The sequence below is a fragment of the Thrips palmi genome, unplaced genomic scaffold (genome assembly GCF_012932325.1).
Source record: "Thrips palmi isolate BJ-2018 unplaced genomic scaffold, TpBJ-2018v1 HiC_scaffold_10, whole genome shotgun sequence".
NCBI classification, from domain to species: Eukaryota; Metazoa; Arthropoda; class Insecta; order Thysanoptera; family Thripidae; genus Thrips; species Thrips palmi.
Window position 1 is genome coordinate 16,911,540 of NW_023144621.1, and position 24,542 is coordinate 16,936,081.

Below are 24,542 nucleotides of genomic sequence, written 5' to 3' on the forward strand. Positions count from 1 at the left end.
CGTGTTTGAATTTAATTTTCGTTTCACGGTTTCACCTCGTTGACGGCCAGCCACAAATTGCGCTCGTGGAAGGCCGGTCGGCAACTCGACAACCTAAGTACTCTCACGTTGTTCCTCACGTGCGAGTACTGCGTAGAAGCTCCTCGGAGATACCCCTTGCCGCGGATTCAGGGCATCCCCTGCAACGTAGATACTCCGTGCCGTGGAGCGCGCGAACGCAGTTCGCTCGCAGCTTGTGGCGCCACCTGTTGGTAAAACGAGGAAACGAAACGGGGCTGCATAACCTCACAGCTAGCTGTCTGCTGTCTGCCGGCTCAGCTGTTTGTTTGTTGTTGAAAACGAGGAAGCAGTATTTCGTGCTGAATGTCATTTGGCTTGACGTATCACAGGAGAGCCGAAACGAAATAGCAATCACAAATCGTGAGCAGTTAAATGCAGCCAAGCTCCCGAGTTTATCGAAAAAAGTCACAAAATGAAAGGCACCATTCAGAGAGTAGTGAAGGCTAGTGTAGAGGGTGAGAGAATGTTTGTTTTTGCAAGGTTATTTCCTGACATTTGGAAACATAGAAAAAAAATTCTGATTTCTTCATTTTGCATCAATTTTATGTATTCTAGTCGATGGTCAGCTTATTTCCTCAATAGGCCGTGGGATTTGCGTTCTGGTTGGGATCCACAAAAACGATTCAGAAAAAGACAAGGAATATTTGTAAGTATTTTCTCAGAGGGATGCTTCTCTCTGTAGTGAAAGCATTCTCTTAACAGATCTGTCTAAGAAAAATAACGTGCTATTCTTTCAGAGCTCGGAAACTATTGAGCATTAGGCTATGGGAGGATGACAAAGGACGGAGATGGTCACGAAGTGTGACTGACATGCAGTATGAGATCCTGTGTGTGTCTCAGTTCACACTCTACTACTACCTGAAAGGAAATAAACCCGACTTCCATGCCGCTATGCCTGGGGCCCAGTCTCAGGAGTTTTATAACTCTTTCTTAGACACTCTTAAAAAATTGTATGACCCCAGTAAAATTAAAGGTAACCCATGGTTTGTGACACTTAAATAAATCTTTGACACCGCACTTTACTTACCTCCTATTTTGGTTTAACAGATGGACAGTTTGGAGCGATGATGCAGGTGCACATACAGAACGATGGACCTGTTACCTTGGACATCGAATCTCCAACACTCAGACAACTGTTAGATGAACAAGCCCAGAAGGATAAACCGACTAAAACTGAGACCCAATCTCAAGATTCGTGAACGTTGTGTAACTTAATAAATTATAAAGTTGTATGCGCTTTTCCTTCTTTTTGTTATGTTTCAAACGTCCCAAGGCAGAATGAGGCCGCGTCCCGCTCTTTTTCGAACCGAACAGGTTTTCCGGTTCCGAGGGTCCATTCCTGCACGCACACACTCACAATAAAGAAGGGTCGCTTGGTACAGTAATGCAGCACGACACTCCACACATAGGCTTGCCATTTTCGTCGCCTCCGCCGGCCACCGTATCGTAATACAGTCTGTACTTGTTGCCCTTGTAGTCGAACACTAACGGTTTGGAGCGCTTGATTTTCTGGAGCTCGGCGAACAGCAGTGGCGACAGTGGGTATCCCATGACGAGGACGTTGAGGTGCGTGAGCCGTCGGTCCCTGAAGGCGCCGGGAAGCACACGGCACTGTTGGCCTTCCAGAACATGGCGCAGCCCGTACTTGCCGGCCTGCAAGCGACGACGACAACATTATTATTAGCTGGTGAAGACGCGTGATAAAAAAATGTAGGCGCGGCGTCCTAATCTAGCGACTTACCTCGAGCGTTGATTCCCTGAGACGGGCCGCCGCAGCTTCGCGCAAAGCCATCTCAGGAATGCGGCCCCCGTTCATGCCATGCCCCTCCAGACGGCTCATATTGCACTACACTAGGTGCTGCTGCTGCTGCTAGGTTGCGGCCGTGAGCTCGCCCTTCGTTACGGGCTGGGCTAGGCTGGCTGGAGGGCCCTGTGGAGGGCGGTTCGCCGCTCAGATTTTCGCGCTTTTAAACGATTTCAGCTATTCTATTGGTTGTTGCAGTCACGTGCTGCGTACCGGAACCAACCCACCCCCAGACATTCTTTGGGGAAAAGGTTGTCGGCACTGAAGGACGAAGGGACTGCTGCAGAACCTGATGTGTATCAGTTCACACTCTACTACTACCTGAAGAAGACGACTTCCATGCCGCTATGCTGGGGCCCAGTCTCAGGAGTTTTAACTCTTTCTTACACTCTTAGAGATTGTGGACCCCCAAATTAAAGTAAACCATGGTTTGTGACATTTAAATAAATCTTTGACACCGCACTTTACTAACCTCCTATTTTGGTTTAACAGATGAGTTTGGAGCGATGATGCAGGTGCACATACAGCGAGAACTGTTACCTTGGACAGGAATCCACACTCAGACAACTGTTAGATGAACAAGCCCAGAAGGATAAACTCTCATTCGAGACCCAATCTCAAGATTCGTGAACGTTGTGTAACTTAATAAATTATAAAGTTGTATGCGCTTTTCCTTCTTTTTGTTATGTTTCAAACGTCCCAAGGCAGAATGAGGCCGCGTCCCGCTCTTTTTCGAACCGAACAGGTTTTCCGGTCCCGAGGGTCCGTTCCTGCACGCACATACTCACAAATTTTCTTATTTTTAAAATGTAACGCAGACTTATTGACCTGCAATTTTCATCTTCTTGTAGAAAGTTATAATGATTTAATAATAGATGCTACCTAGCTCAGTAGGGCTACTAGTGGTGGAGCCTGTTTTTTTTAAAGGATTGGTCAATAAACGTGGGGGAAAGGGGGGGGAAGTGGGGGGAACACCCCCGCCATGGTGTTGTGCAAAAAAGGGCGCGCAGTTCCCGCCAGAACCGTTGGAGCTTTGCACGAGAAACCGCAAACCTGCAACGTCTCCAGTTTTGGCCGCGCGTATTTCATTGTCTCTGGTTGACTTGATCGGATATTCTGTCATCATGGTCGCTGACAGGAACTCGGACAGGATGTATGTCCTGAAGAGAGGTATGGTTACTTGCGTTTCACCCCAAAATTGCAATCTTACCGCCTCTGTTTGATTTCTTGGAGAAGGGTGGACTTCTATAACCACACTGCTCGTCACATGATTGTGCAAAATCTCTATTTGCTTCGTTCCCCTTGTTGGCTGCGGGTTCTGATATCTTTCGTAGTTTCCCCTAATCTGTAAATAGACATAGGTTCAGAGAACCTTTGTTCATGCCGGGTCCGTCTCCCTACTCACCATATCGAGTTCCGATCCCGCCAAATCATTGTCAGCTGTATATTTGCAAAATATTATGTCGAATTTGTTTGGAGATCGGTCTACATATACTTTCAAAGTTCAACTCGTCCCAAGATTTGTTGATGTAATCATCACTTAAATTTCTGGAGGTTACTGGGCTCCACAAAGGACGTGCCTGGTTGTGTCTTTTGTTCTCGCACATCAGGTCTCATTGAATTATTATTTTATTTCACAGGTGGTAGGAAGGAAGAGATTCATTTTGACAAGATCACTTCAAGAATTCAGAAACTCTGTTATGGCCTCGACATGGAGTATATTCATCCGGTAAATTACCTCTCCAAACAATTGTTGGTTCCTTTCCAAATTGTGGCTCAATTTTTATTTCTATTCTTCTGCAATTAGGCTTCAATCACCCTCAAAGTCATCAATGGATTGTATCCGGGTGTTACTACTGTGGAACTTGACAACCTCGCAGCTGAGACTGCGGCCACCATGACCACCAGGCATGCAGACTACGCAGTTTTAGCTGCTCGTATTGCCGTGTCCAACTTGCACAAGGAAACCAAGAAGAGTTTCAGCGGTATGTCGCTGCTGGAGATAGTTTGCTTTGAAATTATTAAGTTAATTTTGAACTTACCATAGTTAATTTATTCTGTATGTCTGTATAGAGGTAATGACTGACTTGTACAATATTACAAATCAGTATTCAATGAAGAAGTCCCCAATGATTTCTGATTTCCATTATGATATCATCATGAAAAATGCGGAAAGGTTAAACTCTGCCATTATTTATGATAGAGATTTTTCCTACAACTATTTTGGCTTTAAGGTAGGTATACTTTTTTACAATTGGCCTGTGTCTTAAATAGTTTGATATGTGATATTACCCATAAGCTTCTGCCCAAACATTTTTAGACACTGGAACGATCATACCTTCTTCGAGTTGATGGTAAAGTGGCCGAGCGTCCCCAGCACATGCTCATGAGAGTGGCTGTTGGTATTCATGGTGAAGACATAGATGCTGCCATTGAAACTTACAACCTCCTGTCTGAGAGGTACTTCACTCACGCTTCACCCACATTGTTCAGTGCTGCCACTCCGCGGCCTCAACTTTCAAGGTGTGTATTCGCAATTACATTGCTATTAGCTACTAGACTGAACCATTGTTATAACATGCCTCTTCTGTCTCAGTTGCTTTCTCCTCGCCATGAAAGAAGACAGCATAGAAGGTATCTACGACACCTTGAAGGATTGTGCTCTGATATCCAAGTCTGCGGGAGGGATTGGTGTCAATATTCATTGCATCCGTGCCAAGGGCAGTTACATTGCTGGCACTAATGGTACATCCAACGGTATTATTCCCATGCTACGTGTGTTTAACAACACTGCTAAGTATGTGGACCAAGGAGGAAATAAAGTAAGTATTTGACAATGTTGCTTGTTTCATGATAAGACATACATCCTTACTATTGAATATTGTGTCTGTTTTTGTAGCGCCCTGGTGCTTTTGCCATTTACCTCGAGCCATGGCATGCTGATGTCTTTGACTTTTTGGACTTGAAAAAGAACACTGGTAAAGAGGAAATGCGTGCCAGGGATTTGTTCTACGCTCTTTGGATACCTGATCTATTCATGCGTCGAGTGGAGAGTGATGGAGTGTGGTCCCTGATGTGCCCACACCAGTGTCCTGGCCTATCAGACTGTTGGGGAGAAGAATTTGACAAACTCTATACACAGTAAGACAATATTTTTCCTCTTTCAAAAGAATGTTTTTAATCTTATGCATTCATTATTTATGTATGATGGTTTGCTGCAAATCCTAATTATTGTCTTTTTTTCAGGTATGAATCTGAGGGTCGCTTCATGAAGCAGGTCAAGGCTCAGCAGCTCTGGATGGCGATCATTGAATCTCAAGTGGAGACTGGCACCCCATTCATGCTGTACAAGGATGCTTGCAACAGGAAGTCAAACCAACAGAATATTGGCACAATCAAAAGCAGTAATCTCTGCACAGAGATTATCGAGTACTCTGCTCCTGATGAAATTGCTGTTTGCAATCTTGCCTCAGTTGCAGTCAACATGTTTGTGAAGGCTGACAAAACCTATGACTTTGAAAAGCTAAGGGAGGTGACGAAAATTGTTACAAAGAACCTGAACAAGATTATTGATGTCAATTACTACCCTGTTCCTGAGGTAAATGCTCTTTTCCTCCATTTACTGTAATTGGACTACCACATTTATTGTAATTTTAAACGAATGATGTACTCTGTTTAGGCCCGCAGGTCCAACATGAGACATCGTCCGATTGGTATTGGCATCCAGGGGTTGGCTGATGCTTTTATTTTGATGCGCTTGCCATTCGAAAGTGAAGGTGCTCAAGACCTGAACAAGAAAATCTTTGAAACTCTTTACTTTGCCTCTCTTGAAGCAAGCTGTGAACTAGCTGAGCAGTTGGGACCATATGAGACCTACCCTGGTTGCCCAGTTAGCAAGGGGGTGAGTATTTCAGTAATTTATCATTTTGAAACTCCCCTCTTTTCTATTTAGCATTCATGATGTGCTTACGATTTTCTTTCATTAGATCCTTCAATTTGACATGTGGAAAGTGACACCATCAGATCTGTGGAATTGGGATGAGCTACGCAGCAAGATTGCTAAACATGGCGTCAGGAACTCGCTTCTTCTAGCTCCCATGCCTACTGCATCCACAGCCCAGATTCTCGGCAACAATGAGTCAATTGAGCCCTACACTTCGAACATTTACACCAGGAGAGTCTTGTCAGGAGAATTTCAGGTCTGAGATCTTTTGTTTTTATGCTTGTCTGTATGTCTGTGGTCTTTCCTGTATTTTTGCTGATCTTTCATTGTTCCCTTTCTTCAGGTGGTTAACCATCACTTGTTAAGAGACCTAACAGACTGTGATTTATGGGATGATGACATGAAAAATGAAATTATTTCCAATGGAGGGTCAATCCAGGTTTGTAGCAGTTGCAGTAATTGAAACTAAAACATTGTCTAGTACAACAATTGACATTTATCTATTTCTGTTTTTAGGGCATTGAAAGAATTCCCAAGGAAATCCGTGACCTTTACAAGACAGTTTGGGAAATATCACAGAAAACTGTGATTAAAATGGCAGCGGACAGAGGAGCATACATTGACCAGTCTCAGTCACTCAACATTCACATTGCTGAGCCTAACTATGGCAAGCTGACCTCTATGCACTTCCATGCATGGAAGCTGGTATGTTTGCTATTTTATATATATATATTTGTCAGTTATTAACTGTGAAAGGCAATTGATTGCATTTGTATGTTTTCTTGAAATTTCAGGGTTTGAAAACAGGAATGTACTACCTGAGAACTAAACCTGCAGCTCAAGCCATTCAGTTTACTGTGGATAAACAAAAGCTTGCCAAGGCTACTGGTGTTAATGGATCAGTCACCAATGGCACCTCCAGAGACAACAGTGCTAATATTGCTGCCATGGTTTGTTCCCTTCAGAATAAGGACGAATGTCTCGCCTGTGGATCATAGTCTGAAGGCTGCAAGCCAACCCTCATAATCTGGAACCGACCAATAGTGTATTTGTTAGTTGTATTTATGTACAGTGTTCTTTTAGAATGTTTCTTGTGATGAGTATTTCTGTATTCTTTTTACACTTTATAACTTTATAAACATATGAGTTGTATTTTTATCACTATTAACTTTTATCTTGTAATGCTTTGTTTTAAGTTTGCTGTGAATGGATGATTCCTGTATTCAAAGCTTTATTTTATTTGTTAGTCACCCAAGTGTCTTATGTCATGTCATGTCTCATGTCCCTCAGTGAAGGTAGCATGGTTCAAGGAGGGACTTGACACAAGAAACAATTCTGGATCTCAAAGTCGGTCCTCCTCCACATATGTTTTACGCTCTCCTGTGAACATTTATTTTTATTTGCCATATAATAAATGTTACTAATCAATTTCTGTCGGCTTTTTGATTCCACCACCCGTGTCTCTTCTCCTTCTGGACAAACACACGCAAGGTAGGCCGCCCATTTCACACGCAGCTGCAAAAGCAGTGCTGTGGAGGAGAACTCTGCGCACCATTTAGAGGGAGAGGGACAGACTTACAAACGAAATTAACAGAAACATTTCATCCTTAATAGATTTTATTTTCGTCTGAAATTTTTTTTATGGAAAGGGAAATGGGATAACAGGGTTGGGTGGGAATGGGGAAGGGAGGGATATTTGGCACTACAGCATATGGCTATTATTGATTGTCTCCATTATTTACAAGTTTCAGACTACATAAAACTGTCTATGTTCACACATATCACTTTCCTTTCATTCACTAGCATTCATTTTATGTACACCTAAATTATTTTGTACAGTTATAATACATCAGTACTTCAAGCTTGGCTTCTGCTGCTGTGGCTATGCAGGTGAATGTATGAGCAATGCTTGCAATCAACATAAAGCTGTATTGACCTTTTAGCCGCTACGTCCCCAAAAAAGACACTGTCCATTAAAAAAAATTTCATAGAGTTGGACTACTTTGTACATGCTCCTTCACAACCTGACTTGCAGCAGTGCTCCAATAGCTATGGCCTCAATTTGTTAAAAAGAACCACAATCGGTCCCGACTAGAGATGAGCTTGCATTGCAGAAGCTTTACCGTCTTATCAATGCACTTAATCTCAAAACATAGATGCCACTAAACTCTGTTCTTTAAAATTAATAAAAAAATCAATGACAGAAAACAAAAGATTTAAAAAGTAACAATTGATTTTTTGATAAACAAATTCAGTTGAGAACATAATTTAGTGGCCTTGAATAAATTACAATACTGGTATATGACACATTCGAGGCAGAGACAATGGCAGTACATAATCTTAGTTTCACAGGCATCTCTTCTTCATGTTGAGTATTTTCTCTGCCTACAATAAAATAATTAAAAACGTCTTCAACAATTCTCATAAGTTATTTTCCTAGTCTCACCAAACACACTAAAACAAGAATAAATTACTAAGTCAAGGAACAGACAACACGACACGTGTCACACGTACTCTTCCGAGGGTTTGGTGGGTGAAGCCGGGAGCCTGAGGGAGGCCGGCACCGGGACCACCCTGCCGTTGACGGAGTCTGGCAGCTCGGCAATGTCTTTGAACACCCCGACCAAGCTCTGGAAGTTGGGCCCCCAGTTGAGGAGGTAGTCCCAGCCCAAGCCCTGGCCGAGGCCCATGGCCGTGACCGAGGGTGGCAGGGGCCCGCCCTGCCCGAGGCCTTGCCCGGGGACGGCGCCCAGCCCGTGGACGCCCATGTGCGTGGACAGGTCGTCGTCCGAGGCCACCAGCGTGCTGAGCGAGCCCCGGAACGACGAGTCGAAGCCGTCGTAGGACGGCAAGGACGGCACCGAGGGCGGGATGGACGTGAGCGAGGGCTTGCCGGCGAGCGGGCTGCTGCCGCGCCCCGTGTCCGTGGCCTCGTCCTCGTCGTCGTCCTCCTCGCACGCGCGCCGCCCGTCGCCGCCTACGCTGTTGTTGTCGTACTCGATCTCGGAGCACGTGAAGGAGTCGTTGCCGCTCTCGTCGGTGGTGGTCGAGTGCGTCGAGTGGTTGTCGTCCATGTCCATGTCGTCCTGGTGGTGCAGGTGCGTCCGGTGGGCGCGCCGGTGTGGCGTGGAGCTGACAGCGTCCAGGGTGGAGACGAGGCTCGAGTTGCGCGGCGGGTTGTGGCCGAACCGCTGGATCTCGTCGGCCGTGAGCCCCGCGGCCAGCCCCGCCGCCAGCCGCTGCGTGTGCACCGGGCTGGACAGGTCGTGCTGCCTGGCGTGCTGCAGGGAGTGCTGCAGCGAGTGCTGCAGCGGCGCGGCGTGCGGCTTGCACAGCTTCCGGGACCCGGAGCTGCTGTGGCCGCTGAGCTGCGACATGACGGGCGAGTTGAGCGACCGCTCCGAGTTGGAGTGCAGCGACACGTCCTTGACGCCCACCGTCCCCGACGACGACGTCGTGGCCAGCAGCGCGGACTGCAGCGGCTTCCCGCTGATGTCCTGCAGCGTCAGGATCCTGGGCTGCGAGGACACCTCCGAGCTCGGCGACAGCCTGGCCAGCGGCGTGCTCTGGTGCTGCACCCGCGTGCCGCCGCCAGCCATGCTGTTGGCGACGGACGGCGGGGAGTCCACCCTGGCCGTGGGCGGCGGCAGCACCATGGAGCGCGGCGAGTCGCGGCTCGGGTGCTGCAGGAACGGCGTGTGGCGGTGCGCCGAGCCCTGCTGCAGGCCTGTGGAGCAGGGAGACGCGTTAGACAGTCAAGGGCTGGATGGTGGATGTCGAAGCAGCCAACTATCGTCAATCTGCCCCCACTGAAAACGAGAGGCCGCCGCAGGCACACTCACCTTGCTGGACGTGCTTGTGGTGGTAGGACGACGGCGGCGCACTGGGGGCCGGCGCGGGGCTGGCCTTGTACTTGCGCACGTTGCCCAGGTTGCCCTCCCGGTAGCCCTTGTAGTGGTACACGATGTCGATGTCGGACGGCGCGATGGAGCTGGCGTTCTCCAGGTCGTAGTGCTCCGGCATGTCCATGCTGGGGTCCATGCTGGTGGCGTCGTGCGGGTGGTGCGGTGGCGGCGGCATGGGCATTGGCGGCGACTTGCCCACCCCCACCACCTCCCTCTCGATGATGTCCGGTCGCTGCGGCCGCTGCTGCTCGAGGTCGCGCTCCTTGTACTTCTTGGCGATGAGTTCGGGATGGTGTGCACGCAGCAGGTCTCCGCCGACGCCCTCCACGCCGTGCAGCCGGCCCAGGTCGCCGCCGACGCCGCCGGGGAGGAGGCTGCACAGAAAGACACGGTCAGGAGGGGCTTTGCTTCGAAGGGAAGACACCATAGATTTGATGCCTTTGTTTTGCCAGTGAATTTGCCGCAGGGCTGCCCCGCGGGCTGCCCTGGTACTCACCCTCCGGAGGTGACGAGCGTGGTGCCGGGGGAGCCGCCGGGGCCGGCACCCTTCTCCTTGCCATGCCTGCGCAGGCGGAACACGACGAAGGAGACGAGGATCACCACCAGCAGGATGACGAAGAAGACGATGACGAGGGTGATGCCGATGGACAGCGGGTCGGGTGCGGCGGCCGCGCCCACGCCCACAGGTCCGGCGCAGCCCTGCCACACCTTGCCGTGGGCCAGCGCCTCCAGGATGGAGCCGGACCCGTTGAGCGGCTGCACCTCGGCGTTGACGGTCAGGTTGGCGACGCAGCCCTCGAACCCTGCTCGGAAAACGGGAGGCGTTAGCTTGGCGCCGTGCTCGCTCTAGCCCACAGTGGGCTAGAGGACCGGTGGAGGCGATCGAAATTCCGGACTTGTTTTGAGCTCCAGAGTCGCTAATTGGGATTCGAACCGAGCGTGCGACCCCACCTACGGATTCCTCGGCCGTTGAGCAATCCATTGGTGGGGTCACATGTTCGGTTCGAGTCCTGTTTAGCCACTCTGGTGCCTTCTGGCAGAGCCCGGCACTGGAGCTCGCCATGGGACCCGTGCAGGGCTGCTCGGTGGGGGAGTCGTTGTGCGACAGAGAGGCTGGGAGGCGGCCTGGCGGCTCGCGACTCACCTTGCGGGACGTCGGCCGTGTGGAAGGTGTCGCGGACAGCGCCGCCCACGGACAGGGCCGTGAGGTAGGGGTCCAGGAAGTCGTGCACGCCGTTCGGGTCCAGTTCGTCGCCGGCCCGCCTGCCGTCCAGCAGCAGACGCAGCGCGCGGCCCCGCGACTCGAGCGTCAGGTTGTGCCAGCGGCCGTCCCACAGGGGCTCCCAGTCCGACACCGTCATGTTGACGGGCGAGCCCGCGGCGCCGGCGCGCGACATGTACACGAGCACGCCGCCTCGGAGCTGCAACACCAACGGTGACGTTAAGACACAGTACGAAAAGATAAAAAGATCGGCAAAACTTGCGACATGGAAGCAAGTGGTAGGTTTCGAGAGAGACCCCACTGACCTGGATGGCGGTGAAGTCCTTGTTGGAGGCGGCGTACAGGATGAGGCCGTCCTTGCGCACTGTGCGGAACGAGAGGCTGAGGGTCTTGGCCTCCGCCCTGGCCGTGGTGGACGCGGACCTGGCGTGCCACCGGGTGGAGCCGCGGTACACGCCGTCCAGGAGCTGCATGCGGCGGTGCATGTCGGAGACGCGGAAGGCCAGGAAGGCGCCGTCGGTGAGGGTGGCCGGGAGCAGACTGTCGCCGCAGTCCGGCGCCAGCACCGCGCCGCCCGCCCCCGTGCTGCACTCGCAGGCCGACGACGTCCAGCGGTCCACGCAGGCACCCTCGGCGCCGCAGCGGGCAGCGGGGGAGGAGGTGGCCATCAGCGTGTTGTCCAGGAGCTCCTCGCTGTTAAAAACGAACAAGCAAATGAAGCAAATGGATTGCTCGTTCGGAGAGCAATCTATTGCTGGGGTCACACGTTCGGTTCGAGTCCCGTTTAGCGACTCGGCACACTGTGTGTTGACGAGAGACTCACCTGTCCTGCATCCGGGTCAACGCCGTCCTGGCCGAGGCGGTGTTGCCGCTGGCGCACACGGAGCCGGGCCGGCCGCAGGTGGCCTCCACGCCCCTGGAGTGCAGCGGGCTGCTCATGTTGAGCTGGCGCCCGTTGACGGCCACGCTGTGCACGCAGCCCACGAAGTCGTCGTTGGAGACCTGGCCGGGCCGCTCCAGGACGGGGTCCGCCGCCTGCAGGCCTCCTAGCAGCATGGGGTGGCCGTTGAAGTTGAGAGTTCTGGAAAAGATACCGTGGTCAGTGGACGCGCCCTCAACGCGATAAAGGGCATCCGCCGCTTTTGAAGTACAGACGACGGGAACGAGGAGTGAGGGCTTACCCAGTGTTGCCGAGGTCGGCGGCGTAGCAAGAGTCGTCGTCGGGCCGGCACTCGCTGCAGGTCTCCCCGTTGTCGGTGCAGGGCGCCACGCTGAGGGACACGACGCGGCCGTTGCGCGTGGCGGTCACCTTGTGCCAGGCGCCGTCCGCCAGCGAGGCCGAGGGCTCAGCCACGGACAGGGAGGAGATGGCCGTGCGCGCGCCGCCGAAGGAGAAGACGGCGCGCCCGGACACCAGCTCCAGCGCCACGAAGTCGGACCGGCCGCCCGTCTGCGCGCCGAAGTTGTACACGAGCAGGGCGTCGGGCTTGGTCGTGGCGAACACCACCGAGATGTCGTTGGTGGAGGCGTCCAGCGAAGGGAAGGCCGCGTAGGACAGCTCCCGGAATCCGAAGGCCGAGCGTTCGCAGTGGCGGCCGTAGCGGCCGTCGGGGCAGGTGCAGCGGTAGCCGGGCTTGAGCGCCACGCACGCGCCGCCGTGCAGGCAGGGGTTGGGGCGGCAGGAGTCGGCCACCGCCTCGCACTCGTTGCCGCGGAAGCCGGGCCGGCACAGGCAGAAGAAGGAGCCGCCGTCGGGGCTGGGCCGGCACGACCCGCCGTTGCGGCACGGGTTGTCGCCGCACGCGTCGCCGCGCTCGCGCTCGCAGTGCCGGCCCTCAGCGTGCGCGGGGCACACGCAGGTGTAGTCGGCGGCGCCCTGCCGGCGGCAAGCGCCCCCAGCGCGGCACGGGTTCGGCGCGCACGGGTCCTGGCGGCGGTCGCAGCGCGCGCCGGTGAAGCCGTCGGCGCAGCGGCACTGCACGTCGCGCTGCAGCGCGGGCGCGGACAGCACCAAGGAGGCCGAGTCCGTGACGCGCAGCGGCAGCGCGGGCGAGGCGATGCGGAGTGAGTCGGCGCACACGGAGCCGGCGTGGCACGCGGCGCGCTGGCACGGCGAGTAGCCCAGGGTGAGCGCCCTGCCACGCAGCAGCTTGGTCAGCGCGTCCTGGCGCCGCTGCAGCGCCTGCTGCACCGCGGCCTTGCTGTGGTAGCCGCGAGCACCGCGCGCCGCCACCGCCACCTCCACGCCCTGGTCGCGCTCCTGCACCGAGTACGCCAGCACGGCTAGGTGGTCGTCCTGGGGCAGCGCGGCGCGCACCGCGTCCACGAAGGCCTTGTAGTGGCCCGCCAGGAAGGCGGGCGCCGTGATGTTGTCCACGCGCACCGTCACCGTGCCGTCGATGGTGTCGTTGTCCAGGGCCTGGATCTCCACGGTCACGGCGTTGGTCACGTCCGCGTGCACGCCGTCGTTGCCCACCACGCTGAGCGAGTAGGCCCCCGGGCGAGCGCTGCGTGCCGCGTGCAGTTGGCACGCGCGTGCGATGGACAGCGGCACGTTCCGCGTGGGCCCGGACACCAGCTTGCAGCGGTAGTCGCCCGTCGCGTCCGGGTCGTCGGGACGCACGTCGGCCACCACGCCGAGCGGGGTGTCGTCCGCGTCGGAGGACGGCGGCGTGGCGGGCGGGGCGAAGACGAGCAGGTGCATGGCGCGCGGCGTGGACGGCGAGTCGTTCTGGTCCAGCACCGTGACGGTGACGGGGTGCTGCGCGCGCTGCGGCGGGTTGCCGCTGTCCTCTACCTCCACCACCAGGTCCAGGCGGTCCGTCACCTCGCGGTCGATGGTCTCCGCCGTCCGCAGCAGCCCGGTGGCGCTGTCCAGCGTCACCAGCCCGCGGTGGCGGCCGCCCACCAGGCGGTACTTGAAGGGGGCGCCGTTGGGCGGCAGGTCCGCGTCGGTGGCACTCAGCATCATGATGCTGGTCCCTGGGGGCTCGTTCTCCGCCACCAGGCCCACGGCGTCCGTCTCGAAGCGGGGCGCGTTGTCGTTGACGTCCTCCACGAGCACGCGCACCACCGTGGTGCCCGTCTCCGGCGGGGAGCCAGAGTCGATGGCGCCCACCGTGATGGTGTACGCGGACATGGCCTCGCGGTCCAGCGGCAGCGTGGTCTCCACTTCGCCGGTCTGCGGGTCCACCTGGAATCAGAGAGCAGCGTGGTTAGCCACTGGATTCGAGAGGCGTTCAAGAGGAAACTACAACTCGCGACTCACCTTGAAGGAGTGGGCTCCGCTGCCCCCGAGGATGGAGTAGGAGAACTGGTTGTTGACGGCGCGCACGTCGCGGTCCACGGCCCGCACGGTGGCGATGTGCGTGCCCGGCGCGGCGGCCTCGGACACCTGGGCCTCGTACACGGGCTGCAGGAACTCGGGCGGGTCGTTGCCGTCCTGGATGGAGATGATGACCTGGGCCTCGTCCGTGTCGTTGCCGCGGATGGAGCCCTCGTTCTTGGCCATGACGGTCAGCACCACGCGGTTCTGCGTCTCGCGGTCCAGCCCGCGGAACACCGTCACCACGCCCGTCTCCGGCGCCACGCTGAAGCCGCGGTCGTTGCTCGAGCCCACCAGCAGGTAGTACACCTTGCTGCCGAGGCCCTGGTCCTGGTCCGTGGCCTGGATCATCCCCACGCTGGTGCCGACCTGCGCGGCCTCGGACACGTCCAGGTGGAAGACGGGCTGCACGAAGCGCGGGTAGAACTCGTTGACGCCGGTGATGTGCACGAGCAGGCGCGCCGAGCCGTACTGCGCCGAGTCCGGGTTGGAGGCGAGCAGGTCCAGCGTGTACTGCGTGCGCTCCTCGTAGTCGAAACTCACGCGCGCTGTCACCACGCCTGTGCGCGGGTCCACGTCGAACGCGTCTTTGCCCGAGCCGCCCACGATGGAGTAGTGGATGACGGCGTTCTTGGGGGAGTCCTTGTCCGTGGCGTGGGCGGTGAACACGACCGTGCCGGGCGGCGAGTTCTCCTGGATGCTGGCCTCGTACGCGCTCTGGTTGAAGGTGGGCGGGTTGTCGTTGATGTCGGTCAGCATGACGGTGAGCGAGGCCGTGGCGGAGCGCCCGTCCAGGCCCAAGTCCGTGGCCGTGATGTTGAGGTGGTGCTCCGGCACCGTGTCGTAGTCGAGGGCCTTGAGGATGGTGACGACGCCCGTGCGAGGGTTCACGGCGAAGAGTCCTTGCGCGTTGCCGCCTGAGATGGAATAGCGCACGTCCCCGTTGGGGCCGGGGTCCGCGTCGTCAGCCTGCACCGTCAGGATGGTCGCCCCGACGGGCTCGTTCTCGGGCACGAACACCTGCGAGCTGGGGGCCTTGAAGACGGGGCTGTGCTTGTTCTCGCCCGTCACGACCAGCACGATGACGGCGTCGTCGCTCTGCGGCGGCACGCCCTTGTCCACGGCGCGCACCGCCACGGAGTACGTCTTCCTGCCCAGCCCCTGCAGCGGCCGCGACAGCGACACCTTGCCGGTGGTCTTGTCCAGCGAGATGAGCTCACTGCCGTTGCCGCCCATCTTGATGTACTCGATCTCCGCGTTGACGCCGAAGTCGGCCACGTCCTTGGCGACCAGCTTGGCCAGGCTGCGGCCCACTGGGGTGCTCTCCGGCACGGCTGTGAAGTAGGTCCGCTGCGCGAAGGCGGGCGCGTTGTTGTTGGCGTCCACGATGTTGACCGTCACCAGGCACTCGGAGGACATGGGTGGCTTCCCGTTGTCCGTCGCCAGGACCGTGAGCGGGTACTGGTTCTCCGGGGACCAGCCGAGCGCGGCGTGCTTGTAGCGCAGGCGGCGCTTGGACAGCACCTCGCCGCTGGCCGGGTCCACGCTGAACAGGTCGGACGGGTGCTTGAGCGAGTACGAGATGACCGAGTTGGGGCCCTGCTTGTCACGGTCCGCGGCCGACACCTGGCCGACCAGGGCGACGGCCTGCGGCTGCAGCTCGGGGAAGTTGAAGGAGTAGTACGAGTGCTCGAACTCGGGGGCGTTATCGTTGACGTCCTGGATGGTGACGGTGAGCGGCGTCTCCTGCCGCCAGGCGCCGTCCTCCGCGGTCACCTTCAGCACGTACTCGTCGTGCTGCTCGCGGTCCAGCGGGCCCGCCACCGTCACGTTGCCGCTGATGGGGTCGATGGCGAACTTGTCGCCGGGGTTCTCGGTGAAGGAGTAGGTGGCGTTGGCGTTGACGCCCTCGTCCAGGTCGCTGCTGGTGACGCGGATCACAAACGTGCCCATCTCCGAGTTCTCCGTGACGTTGACGCTGAAGAGGCGGGAGAAGCGGGGCGGGTTGTCGTTCTTGTCGAGCACCGTGACCAGCACGGCGGCGCTGCCCGTGAGCTGCGGCCGGCCCTCGTCAACCGCCTCCACCTGCAGCTGGTAGGTGGCCGTCGACTCCCGGTCCAGCTTGGTCTTGGTGTAGATCTCTCCGGTGCGTGGGTCCACGGTGAACGCGCCGTCGCCGTCCTGGCCGTGCGCGAGTCGGTATGACAGCTGGCCGTTGACGCCCGAGTCGCGGTCGGTGGCCTTGACGCGGACGACCCTCACGGGGGCGAACTCCTCCTCCATGACGGTGGCGTTGTACAGCGCCCGCTGCATCACGGGCGGGTTGTCGTTGGCGTCGGTCACGTTGACGAGCAGCTGCACCAGCGAGCGCAGCGGCGGGTCGTCCGAGTCGCGCGCCTCCACCCACACCTCGCAGTACGGCGCCGTCTCGAAGTCCAGGCCGTGCGACACCAGCACGTCGCCCGTGTTGGCGTCCACGCGCAGCGCGTCGCCCACGTTGCCGCCCGCGATGGCGTACTTGACGACGGCGGCGGCGCCGCGCTTCGGGGACACGGCGGACACGCGCGTCACCACCCTGGCGTCCTTGGCGTCCTTGGCCGAGGCGTAGTCGTCCTCCTGCAGCGTGAACCTCGCGACGCGCGGGCCGCGGATGGCCGGGAACTGCGCGGCCGGGGCCACGCGCACCAGCAGGTCCGCGGACGCGGAGCGCGGCGGCATGCCCGCGTCGCGGGCGAAGACGGTGAGGTGGTAGGCGCGGTGCGGGTCTGTGGAGAGCGTCACCGCGGCCGTCACCACCCCCGTGGCCGCGTCGCACCGGAACTGGTTCGAGTCGTCGCCAGACAGGGAGTACCGCACTCGGCCGTTGTCGCCCTCGTCCGCGTCCGCCGCCTTGGCGCCGAACACGAACTCGCCTGCAACACACACAAGCCATTCAAACAACGTCCTCAGTGAGCCATCGCACAGTGGGCCAGAAGACCAGTAGAGGTGGCCAAAATTCCAGACGCGTTTTGAGCTCTAGAGTCGCTTAATGGGTCACACGTTCGTTTCGAGTCCCATTTAGCGACTCTATAGTTCAAAACGCGACTAGAATTTTGGCCGCCTCCACTGGTCCTCTGGCAAATCCACTGTGCATCCATGTACTCGACGGGAGCGCTGCGCGCCCTACCTTTGCCGGTGCCAGCAGGCACGTGCACGGTGTACTGCGCCTCGGAGAAGACCGGGTCGTTGTCGTTCTCGTCCAGGACGGTGACGGTGAGGTTGACGGCCGAGGCCCTGGGGTCCGTGGCCGAGCTGTCCTTGGCGACGAGGGTGAGGTGGTAGCTGGCGCGCTCCTCCCGGTCCGGCGGCGCGGCCAGCGACACCGCGCCGGTCTCGGGGTCCACGGCGAAGCGGTCGGCGTGCTCGCCCAGGAGGGAGTACCTGCGACACGCCAGGGCGTTCAGAACGGAACCAAAACAAAATCGGTTTGGTGCAATACGCCGAGAAACCCTCCAGTGGAGGAGACGGAAACCCAGTCAAGGCTCCCAGTGAGTGCGGGGCGGCGGCAGGCGCGGCAGGGCCGATCCCTGGCATGTCGCTGGCACGGCGCTGGCTCTCCAAGGCGCTGGCGGCCACTCCAGGAATGAAACCCGATCGTGATAGCCGGCCGACTGCGTCCCCGGGACAGCGTTTGCAAACACTTTTCGCGCCTACCCGCCGCCCTTCCTACTTCGTGATTCCTACTTCGCACGTCGCGCTCCCTCCGCGAACCGGGAATCTACAACGCCGCAAGCGCGTGACCGCGTTCATCTAGGGCCGCGCGGCGAGCTGGCAGAGGGCAGAGCACGTCGGTAGGCGCGGTGGGGTCGCCGTCGTGTACAATCCGCGCTGCCTTGTCGCTAAATGTGACTCAAACCGGACGTGCGACTCCACCAATGGATTCCTCGTCCGAAGAGCAATCTATTGGTGGGGTCACACGTTCGGTTCGAGTCCCATTTAGCGACTTTGGATCTCAAAACGCGTCCGGGATTTTGACCGCCTCCCCCGGTCTTCGGGCAAATCCACTTACCTGATCTTGGCGTTGAGCCCCTCGTCCTTGTCGCTGGCCTTGGCCACCAGGATGACGGTGCCCGCCGGCGCGTTCTCCCTGGCGCTGGCGACGTAGCCCTGGCGGCCCTCCCGCTCGAACTCGGGGCTGTGGTCGTTGACGTCCTGCACCACGACGCGCACCGTCCCGGACCCGGTCAGCGGCGGCGTGCCTGCAACACCATCAAGAGCGTCATTCTCGCCGCTTCGCTGCTTTTCTTCTTTTTATTTTTATTTCGAGGATTTATCACACTCGTCTAATCTAATCTGCATAATGGCGCGCACCACTCTTGGCCAAGGTTAGGCGGGCCTCGTCGAGGGCCTCGTCCTTCCAGTGTGCCTGCTAACCTCCCCAACCTCGTACGGCTCGCACGCCTCGCACGCCGCGCACATTCACGCAACGAGCGCTTCCAAGCGGATTCTACTGCTTGTTCGCAACACGCCCGCCTCTCCGTACGACCGTCTGTCTGTCCGCCCGTCTGTCTGTCCAACTGCCTGTCCGAGGTAGAGCGCCTGGCAGGTAGGCAGTCCCGTGGAGCACCGGTGTTCTGCGGCGCTGCCTACCTCGAGGTTCGCAGGCGTTTCGGGAGCGCCTGGCAGGTAGGCAGTCCCGTGGAGCACCGGTGTTCTGCGGCCCTGCCTACCTCGAGGTTCGCAGGCGTTTCGGGAGCGCAGTCCCGTAGAGCACCGGTGTTCTGCGGCCCTGCCTACCTCGAGGTTCGCAGGCGTTTCGGGAGCGCCTGGCAGGTAGGCAGTCCCGTAGAGCACCGGTGTTCTGCGGCCCTGCCTACCTCGAGGTTCGCAGGCGTTTTCCTCGTCTCTCTGTCTGTCTGTCGTGAAGCGTGCCCCGGCGCCGCACCCTCCATTGGTCACGGCGATCTCAAAGCGACATTCCCCCTCCCCCCCCCTCTCTCTCCCTCTCTCGCTCTCTCGCTATGCGCTATGCCTCGCGGTCCGCCTGTGAGTCCATCACCCACACGACGCGGCGCGGCACTGCCATGGCAGCATGGCACTGCACTGCAGGTCATTGCACTCGTATTCGAGATGGTACCCCCGTAGCCATGCCTCCCCGGCGCGGTCGTCCGCGGTCGTCCAGCCCTGTCGGTCCGCGGTTCAAACACCGCCTCGGCTCTTCCTTTCTCACAGTGTCGTGAGCGCTGTGTACGCACGACCCGGCAGGCCGGCGCAGGCCGCGACATTTTCAGCAGTGCCTGGCCTTCTGCCCTCGGATGGCTTTCTGTAAAACTGTTCCACGAACACTCGCGGCTAGTTTATCTGATCCGAGAGGGAAACAAGGTGCACATTATTTTCATCCACACACACTCACACAGACACAGGTGGGCGCGCGCGCACACACACACACGCACACAGGCGCGCGCGTGGAGAGCGATACACACAGGCTGTTGTGTCACTTGCAGAACAGGTTCCGAGTTCTCTCAAGTATGAGCGGAATATGTAGCGCCGGAGATAACACTTCCGCAACAACTACAACAGTGTTGCTCAAAACACACACACATACACACGAGCGCGCGCACAGACGACAAATGTGTGCGTTACCGCCGCTGAGACAGCCCAGCCCGTCTTTTGTCCACGTCGAGACTTTTTTCCCGTTCGATTCTTTTTTTCCCCGCCGCGCGGGGCAAAGGGATATGCAGGCGGCGTGTTCTATGACACGAGGCGGGGTGGTTCACCCAACCTAGCACGTTCCACGCCCCGCCCCACCCCGCCCCGCCCCGCCCCGCCACAGACCTCCCGCTGTGATAATCGTCCAGAAACCGCAGGCGAAGCTATTGCCATGCGGTGTATGTCCCCCACCTCGTGGCATCGCGGCCACCACGCCCCGCCCCGCCCTACCCCGCCTCACCCCGCCCCGCCACGCCCCCGGCACCACTCGCTTGTAATCCAAGCATCTATCCGTATGCGCAGCCCGATAGAGTCGAAAGGTTAGAGAGCTTTGTCTTTGTAGTGTCCCCGGCAGGAGGTTCTTGGACGTTCTCCGCACCGATTACCACGGCTGTGGAGGCAGTGTTCGGAACCGTTGGTTACGTCATTTCGGCAATGACAGACGCACACACACTGGAAATACTAGCAAAGGTCTCCTTTGTTGCACAACTCCGTGATTAATAATGCATTTCCTTGCTCAGAATACTTTTCATGAAGCCATACACTTTCCTCCTCGAGGCCTGCTATAGTTTGTGTGGTTTGACGAGCGCTCGCATTCTGCGCAGTTCCTCTCGCTCCTTTCTCCAGCACGCCTTCCGCGAGGCGGTGCCGTGGCGGCCGTGGCGGCCGTGGCGGCGGCTCGCTACCGTCCGACCGCTACCCGATTAACACCTCGTTAATTGTCCAGTGCCTATCAGCTTGCCGATGGGTGGCCCCACCTAGAGGCTAGGGGCCCTGGGGGCCCCCACCCAGAGGCCCCGCCCCGCCCCGCCCCGCCTCGCCCCGCCACACCGAGCCAGGCCGAGCCCGGCGGGGAAGGAAGGGGCAAGGGGCTGACCACAAAAATGTCTTCATGTCTTTGCAGCCGCGGCCTGCCCCAAGCCCCCCTTTCTAGTGCTGCCACCTCGCTCACTCTGACTACTGCCTTGAAAACACAAAAACAAACAACAACATCAGAGTGTAGGAAACAGTACTTCAAAAGCCCCCCCAACAACAAGAATGAAAAATTCTGGAAATCCAGCTGACGCTTTTTCCAGCACTTTCAACCAAGTCCCCCCCCCCTCTCTCTCTCTCTCTCTGGTTGTGTTGCTGCTATCGTCCATCGGGCAATGCGTAATGCGATAGGACAGATAGCTCCGGTGTCAGTACGCCTTGATGTAAATGTCTGTATCCGCCGCGGCCTCATTGTCGTTGTTGTTGATGTTGTTGTTGTTGCGGTGGCCGAGTGGTAGTGAAGGTTAGAGGGGAGCGTGTAGAATTGCTTTCTAAGCAGGGGCAGCACCTGGAAGGTGTGACAGACTGACTGCTGCAACAAGGAACGGACGCGCACACACTGCTAAATTTACTCGTGTATGGCGGGAGCCGACTTCAATATCAGTCGGACGACAGTGTGGTGGTCCTCGCGGGGCAAACTTGGAGCAGACAGACAGTCAGACAGACAGACACTTTTCCAGCCACGCGATGTAACCTTCGTCCGATTTGCATGGGATTTGACTCGAGCCGCGCGACGACCCCTGCGCCCCCTGCAGTCGGCCAAACAGCCTCGACCCCTTCATCTGAGAATCCGAGAGGAGTGTGGTTGTCGCGACCCGCGACCCGCCACGCATGCGCTGAGCCGTTTTGTGCCGCTTGCGTCGCGGTCAGGCTGCTCGCCACAGCAACGCTATACAAGTTATTGTTTGTTTAACATTGGCAGTAAGAGGAGTGGACATCAAGGGTGGACTCGGCGCACTTCGTGATCTGAAAGAGCCCTTTCGAAAAAGGTGACAGCGAAAAATCTCGAGGGAGGTGGTATTCGAACCCGCGGCCGCCACGAAGGCACCGCTCTCCGTTGACCCCATGCACCTCATGCACCGCGTGCAGGCCTTGAGCGACGCCCCCGCGCCGTCACTCAGGGTGTCGCCACGAGACGCGAGGCGAGGCGCGGCGAGGCGAGCTTATGGCATTTTCAAGAATCTAAATTGCAGGCTGCACTGCAAATCGTCCCCCCTCCCCCTCCCCCTCCTTTTCGACCGACCGACCGACCGGCGGCGTGTGCAGCAGACAGACCGATTCCGAACATCGGCGCCTCTCGTCGCTCTGTCTCTCTCGCACTCGTGGGGCGTCCCGTAGGGTCCGTAGGTCCCGTAGGTCCCGTAGGGGTGCGAGAGAGACGGAGCTCGGCCGTTGCAAGCGGGGAAGGGCAGGGCCTGCATGGCCTGCATGGCCTGCATGGCCCAGGGCTAGGTTCGTGCCTCGGTTCGTGCGGCCGGCTTGCTCCAGCTTGCTCCAGCTTGCTCCAGTAGGCTGGTTCCGAGGGTCGTACTCCGTCTCGCTCGCACTCGCGCGGCGCCCCGCACTGGTGCGAGAGAGACAGACGGCGACCCTCGGCATGCAGCTCGCTGTACCTCGCTGCCCTCTGGCTCCTGTCCGCATCATCTGATAATTGCCCGCAACCATTACTGCCGATGCATATTTATACAGAAAGAAAAAGGAGGAAGGGGAGCCGAGATCCGCTCGCCAGGGCATCGCCAGGCCGGCCGGCAACAACACTGTAACACGCCGACGCCGTGGGCACGCCGCGCCCGGCCTCGCCCCGCCCCTCGCACTTCTTGAGGTCAACGGGAAAATGCCTGGGATGCCATGGGACGACGCCGGGAAGTGGATCCAGGCGCGGATTTTGAGCTTCAGAGTCGCTAAACAGGACTCGAACCGAACGTGTGACCCCACCAATGGATTCCTCGTTGGGGGAGCAATCCATTGGTGGGGTCACACGTTCGGTTCGAGTCCCACCTAGCGACTCTGGAGATCACAACGCGTCTGGAGTTTTGGCCGCCTCCGCCGGTCTTCTGGCCCACTGTGCGCCGGCCGGCTCAATGACAGCACGCGAGGGCCAATGTGAATCACAACGCGGCACCAAGCCGGACTCGCGCCGGAAGTGGTCCATCAGAGAGCGGGAAAGAAGAAAAAGGGGGGGGGGAAGGAGAGCAACGGAGCACACCCGCTATTATTATGAGTCTGGATAAATAAATCGACACGCCAGTACAGACCACAGCTCTCTCCCTCTCTCTCTCTCTCTCTCTCTCTCTCTCTCTCTCACACTCACACTCACACTCACACACACAAACACACACATACATGCCGCGTGAACTCTGGATGCACTCCTGCGTTGAAGTCTCCCCATGGGCCTCATACAAAACAAGATATTTCCACCACGTTCCGGTTTTTTTTCGCTTCCCGTTTTGAGGATTCTCTCTCAGGGGCCCACGCGCCACGCGACTGTAATTTCACTCCACACAATGCAACTGCACTGAGAGAGAAAGAGAGAAGAGAGAGAGAGAGGCAATGCACTGCCCGAGTCGACCGTGATGCGTGGTCACAAGTTACGATCCGTACGCCGTCCCCATATTGCTGCATCCCATCTCACTCACACACACACACACACACGCAGACACAACGCGACACAAAGCATTTCCCGTCGAATGAATTTCTAACGGGACTTCCTGCAATTTTCCACCACCGCCCGCCATGCCTGGCGTCCATTGGTGGGGGCGGTGCGGTGGTGTGGTGACACCAAGCAGTCGCACTGTCTCTCTCGCACTCGTGGGGTGACCCGCAGGCCGCTGGGGGTGCGACAGGGAGAGAGCGACTGTCGGGAATGGCTCGGCAGATGGTGAGGGATGTGTGATGTTCCGTGTACACTCGCCCTGCTGAAACGGGACACCGCAGCTACCGACCCAGGCTGCCCAGGGCTTTCCAGGCGTGTGTGTGACAAGGCTGCCTGGAGGACGCAGGCTTCCTTCAGGAGGACACTCTACAGTGGGCGGCGCGGCGCGCACAGGGAGGCACGGCTCCAGGGCGCACAGTGGCCCGGCCGAAACTCTAAACGCGTTTTGAGCTCCAGAGTCGCTAAGTGGGACTCGAACCGAACGTGTGACCCCACCAATGGATTGCTCTCCGGACGAGGCCTCCATTGGTGGTTTGGCCACCCCCGCCGGTCGTCTGGCCCACTGTATGCCCGCTGTGGGGCGGGCTAAGGACGAGCCACTTGCAGTGTATCTCAAATGGCCAAGGCCCCGCGCAGTCCAGGCTAACCCCACACCCCCTACAATAAAACTATCGCGTGGCTCTTCGACTGGCCCTAACAGTACTTTCTTTGCCACCGCCTCGAATTTCCAAGGTTCCTTTTTTTTCGGGGAGGGTTGGGTCCGGTCCCCCGTTCCCCGACGTCCTGTAGACACACACACTCTCTCTCTCCTCTCGCCGCGGGGCGTGTGGGTGTGCGAGAGAGACGGGTCGGTCACCCCGCGCGGACTCGGCCTGCTGTCCATTCAAGTGTGAGGCGGTGTGAGGCCGTCCCGGCCGTCCCCGCGCGTCCGCGCCGCTCACCTGTACAGTGTAACGGATGGGAACGGGAATGCTGATTGCAGATTCGCAGCATTCGCAGTCCTGCCCGGCCTGCCTGGTCTAGTCCGCGACGGACGCCACGGACGCCACGCCGAAGGGACGCGGGGCAACGCGGGGCAACGCGGGGCCGAAGGGCTACAGGACGAGAAGAAAGTCACGTTTCTCACTGT

The 24,542-nt window shown here is 57.8% G+C and overlaps 4 protein-coding genes across 4 annotated transcripts in view; 2 read left to right on the plus strand and 2 right to left on the minus strand.

Moving 5' to 3' along the window:
* The first annotated feature begins 110 nt into the window (after positions 1-110).
* On the plus strand, positions 111-1,302 carry LOC117654061 (D-aminoacyl-tRNA deacylase). Its single transcript, XM_034400204.1, has 4 exons — positions 111-515; positions 616-706; positions 798-1,033; positions 1,108-1,302. The coding sequence occupies exons 1-4, from the start codon at positions 473-475 to the stop codon at positions 1,257-1,259; spliced, it is 522 nt and encodes a 173-aa protein (XP_034256095.1). The 5' UTR covers positions 111-472; the 3' UTR covers positions 1,260-1,302.
* A 19-nt stretch (positions 1,303-1,321) lies between these two features.
* On the minus strand, positions 1,322-2,100 carry LOC117654063. Its single transcript, XM_034400207.1, has 2 exons — positions 1,802-2,100; positions 1,322-1,713 (listed from the first exon to the last, which is right to left on the minus strand). Exons 1-2 carry the CDS (start codon positions 1,898-1,900, stop codon positions 1,414-1,416), a joined length of 399 nt encoding a protein of 132 aa, XP_034256098.1. The 5' UTR covers positions 1,901-2,100; the 3' UTR covers positions 1,322-1,413.
* Positions 2,101-2,856: 756 nt separating this feature from the next.
* On the plus strand, positions 2,857-7,118 carry LOC117653244 (ribonucleoside-diphosphate reductase large subunit). The gene is made up of 13 exons (XM_034398799.1): positions 2,857-3,034; positions 3,505-3,593; positions 3,672-3,849; positions 3,938-4,098; positions 4,185-4,387; positions 4,461-4,686; positions 4,764-5,005; positions 5,111-5,462; positions 5,544-5,765; positions 5,851-6,063; positions 6,151-6,246; positions 6,324-6,512; positions 6,602-7,118. Exons 1-13 carry the CDS (start codon positions 2,989-2,991, stop codon positions 6,803-6,805), a joined length of 2,421 nt encoding a protein of 806 aa, XP_034254690.1. The 5' UTR covers positions 2,857-2,988; the 3' UTR covers positions 6,806-7,118.
* A 276-nt stretch (positions 7,119-7,394) lies between these two features.
* LOC117645758 (cadherin-related tumor suppressor) overlaps positions 7,395-24,542 on the minus strand; it is a 29,467-nt gene continuing 12,319 nt past the window's right edge. The window contains exons 9-18 of the mRNA XM_034386158.1: positions 18,308-18,497; positions 17,426-17,679; positions 14,203-17,171; positions 12,116-14,127; positions 11,758-12,015; positions 11,240-11,627; positions 10,857-11,133; positions 10,209-10,515; positions 9,650-10,086; positions 7,395-9,534 (exon numbers count right to left, since the gene is read on the minus strand). Coding sequence (XP_034242049.1) covers positions 8,312-9,534; positions 9,650-10,086; positions 10,209-10,515; positions 10,857-11,133; positions 11,240-11,627; positions 11,758-12,015; positions 12,116-14,127; positions 14,203-17,171; positions 17,426-17,679; positions 18,308-18,497 — 8,315 coding nt within the window. The 3' untranslated portion in view covers positions 7,395-8,311. The remainder of the gene's footprint in view (positions 9,535-9,649; positions 10,087-10,208; positions 10,516-10,856; positions 11,134-11,239; positions 11,628-11,757; positions 12,016-12,115; positions 14,128-14,202; positions 17,172-17,425; positions 17,680-18,307; positions 18,498-24,542) is intronic.

Bases quoted from the DNA above. Each gene is read 5' to 3' on its own strand.
- LOC117654061 (XM_034400204.1), top strand. From the start codon at position 473: ATGAAAGGCACCATTCAGAGAGTAGTGAAGGCTAGTGTAGAGG. The intron at 516-615 runs GTGAGAGAATGT...TATGTATTCTAG, and splicing joins AGTGAAGGCTAGTGTAGAGG to TCGATGGTCAGCTTATTTCC. The intron at 1,034-1,107 runs GTAACCCATGGT...TTGGTTTAACAG, and splicing joins TGACCCCAGTAAAATTAAAG to ATGGACAGTTTGGAGCGATG.
- LOC117653244 (XM_034398799.1), top strand. From the start codon at position 2,989: ATGGTCGCTGACAGGAACTCGGACAGGATGTATGTCCTGAAGAGAG. The intron at 4,687-4,763 runs GTAAGTATTTGA...CTGTTTTTGTAG, and splicing joins TGGACCAAGGAGGAAATAAA to CGCCCTGGTGCTTTTGCCAT. The intron at 6,247-6,323 runs GTTTGTAGCAGT...TTCTGTTTTTAG, and splicing joins CCAATGGAGGGTCAATCCAG to GGCATTGAAAGAATTCCCAA.
- LOC117654063 (XM_034400207.1), bottom strand. From the start codon at position 1,900: ATGAGCCGTCTGGAGGGGCATGGCATGAACGGGGGCCGCATTCCTGAG. The intron at 1,714-1,801 runs GTAAGTCGCTAG...CGTCGCTTGCAG, and splicing joins TCAGGGAATCAACGCTCGAG to GCCGGCAAGTACGGGCTGCG.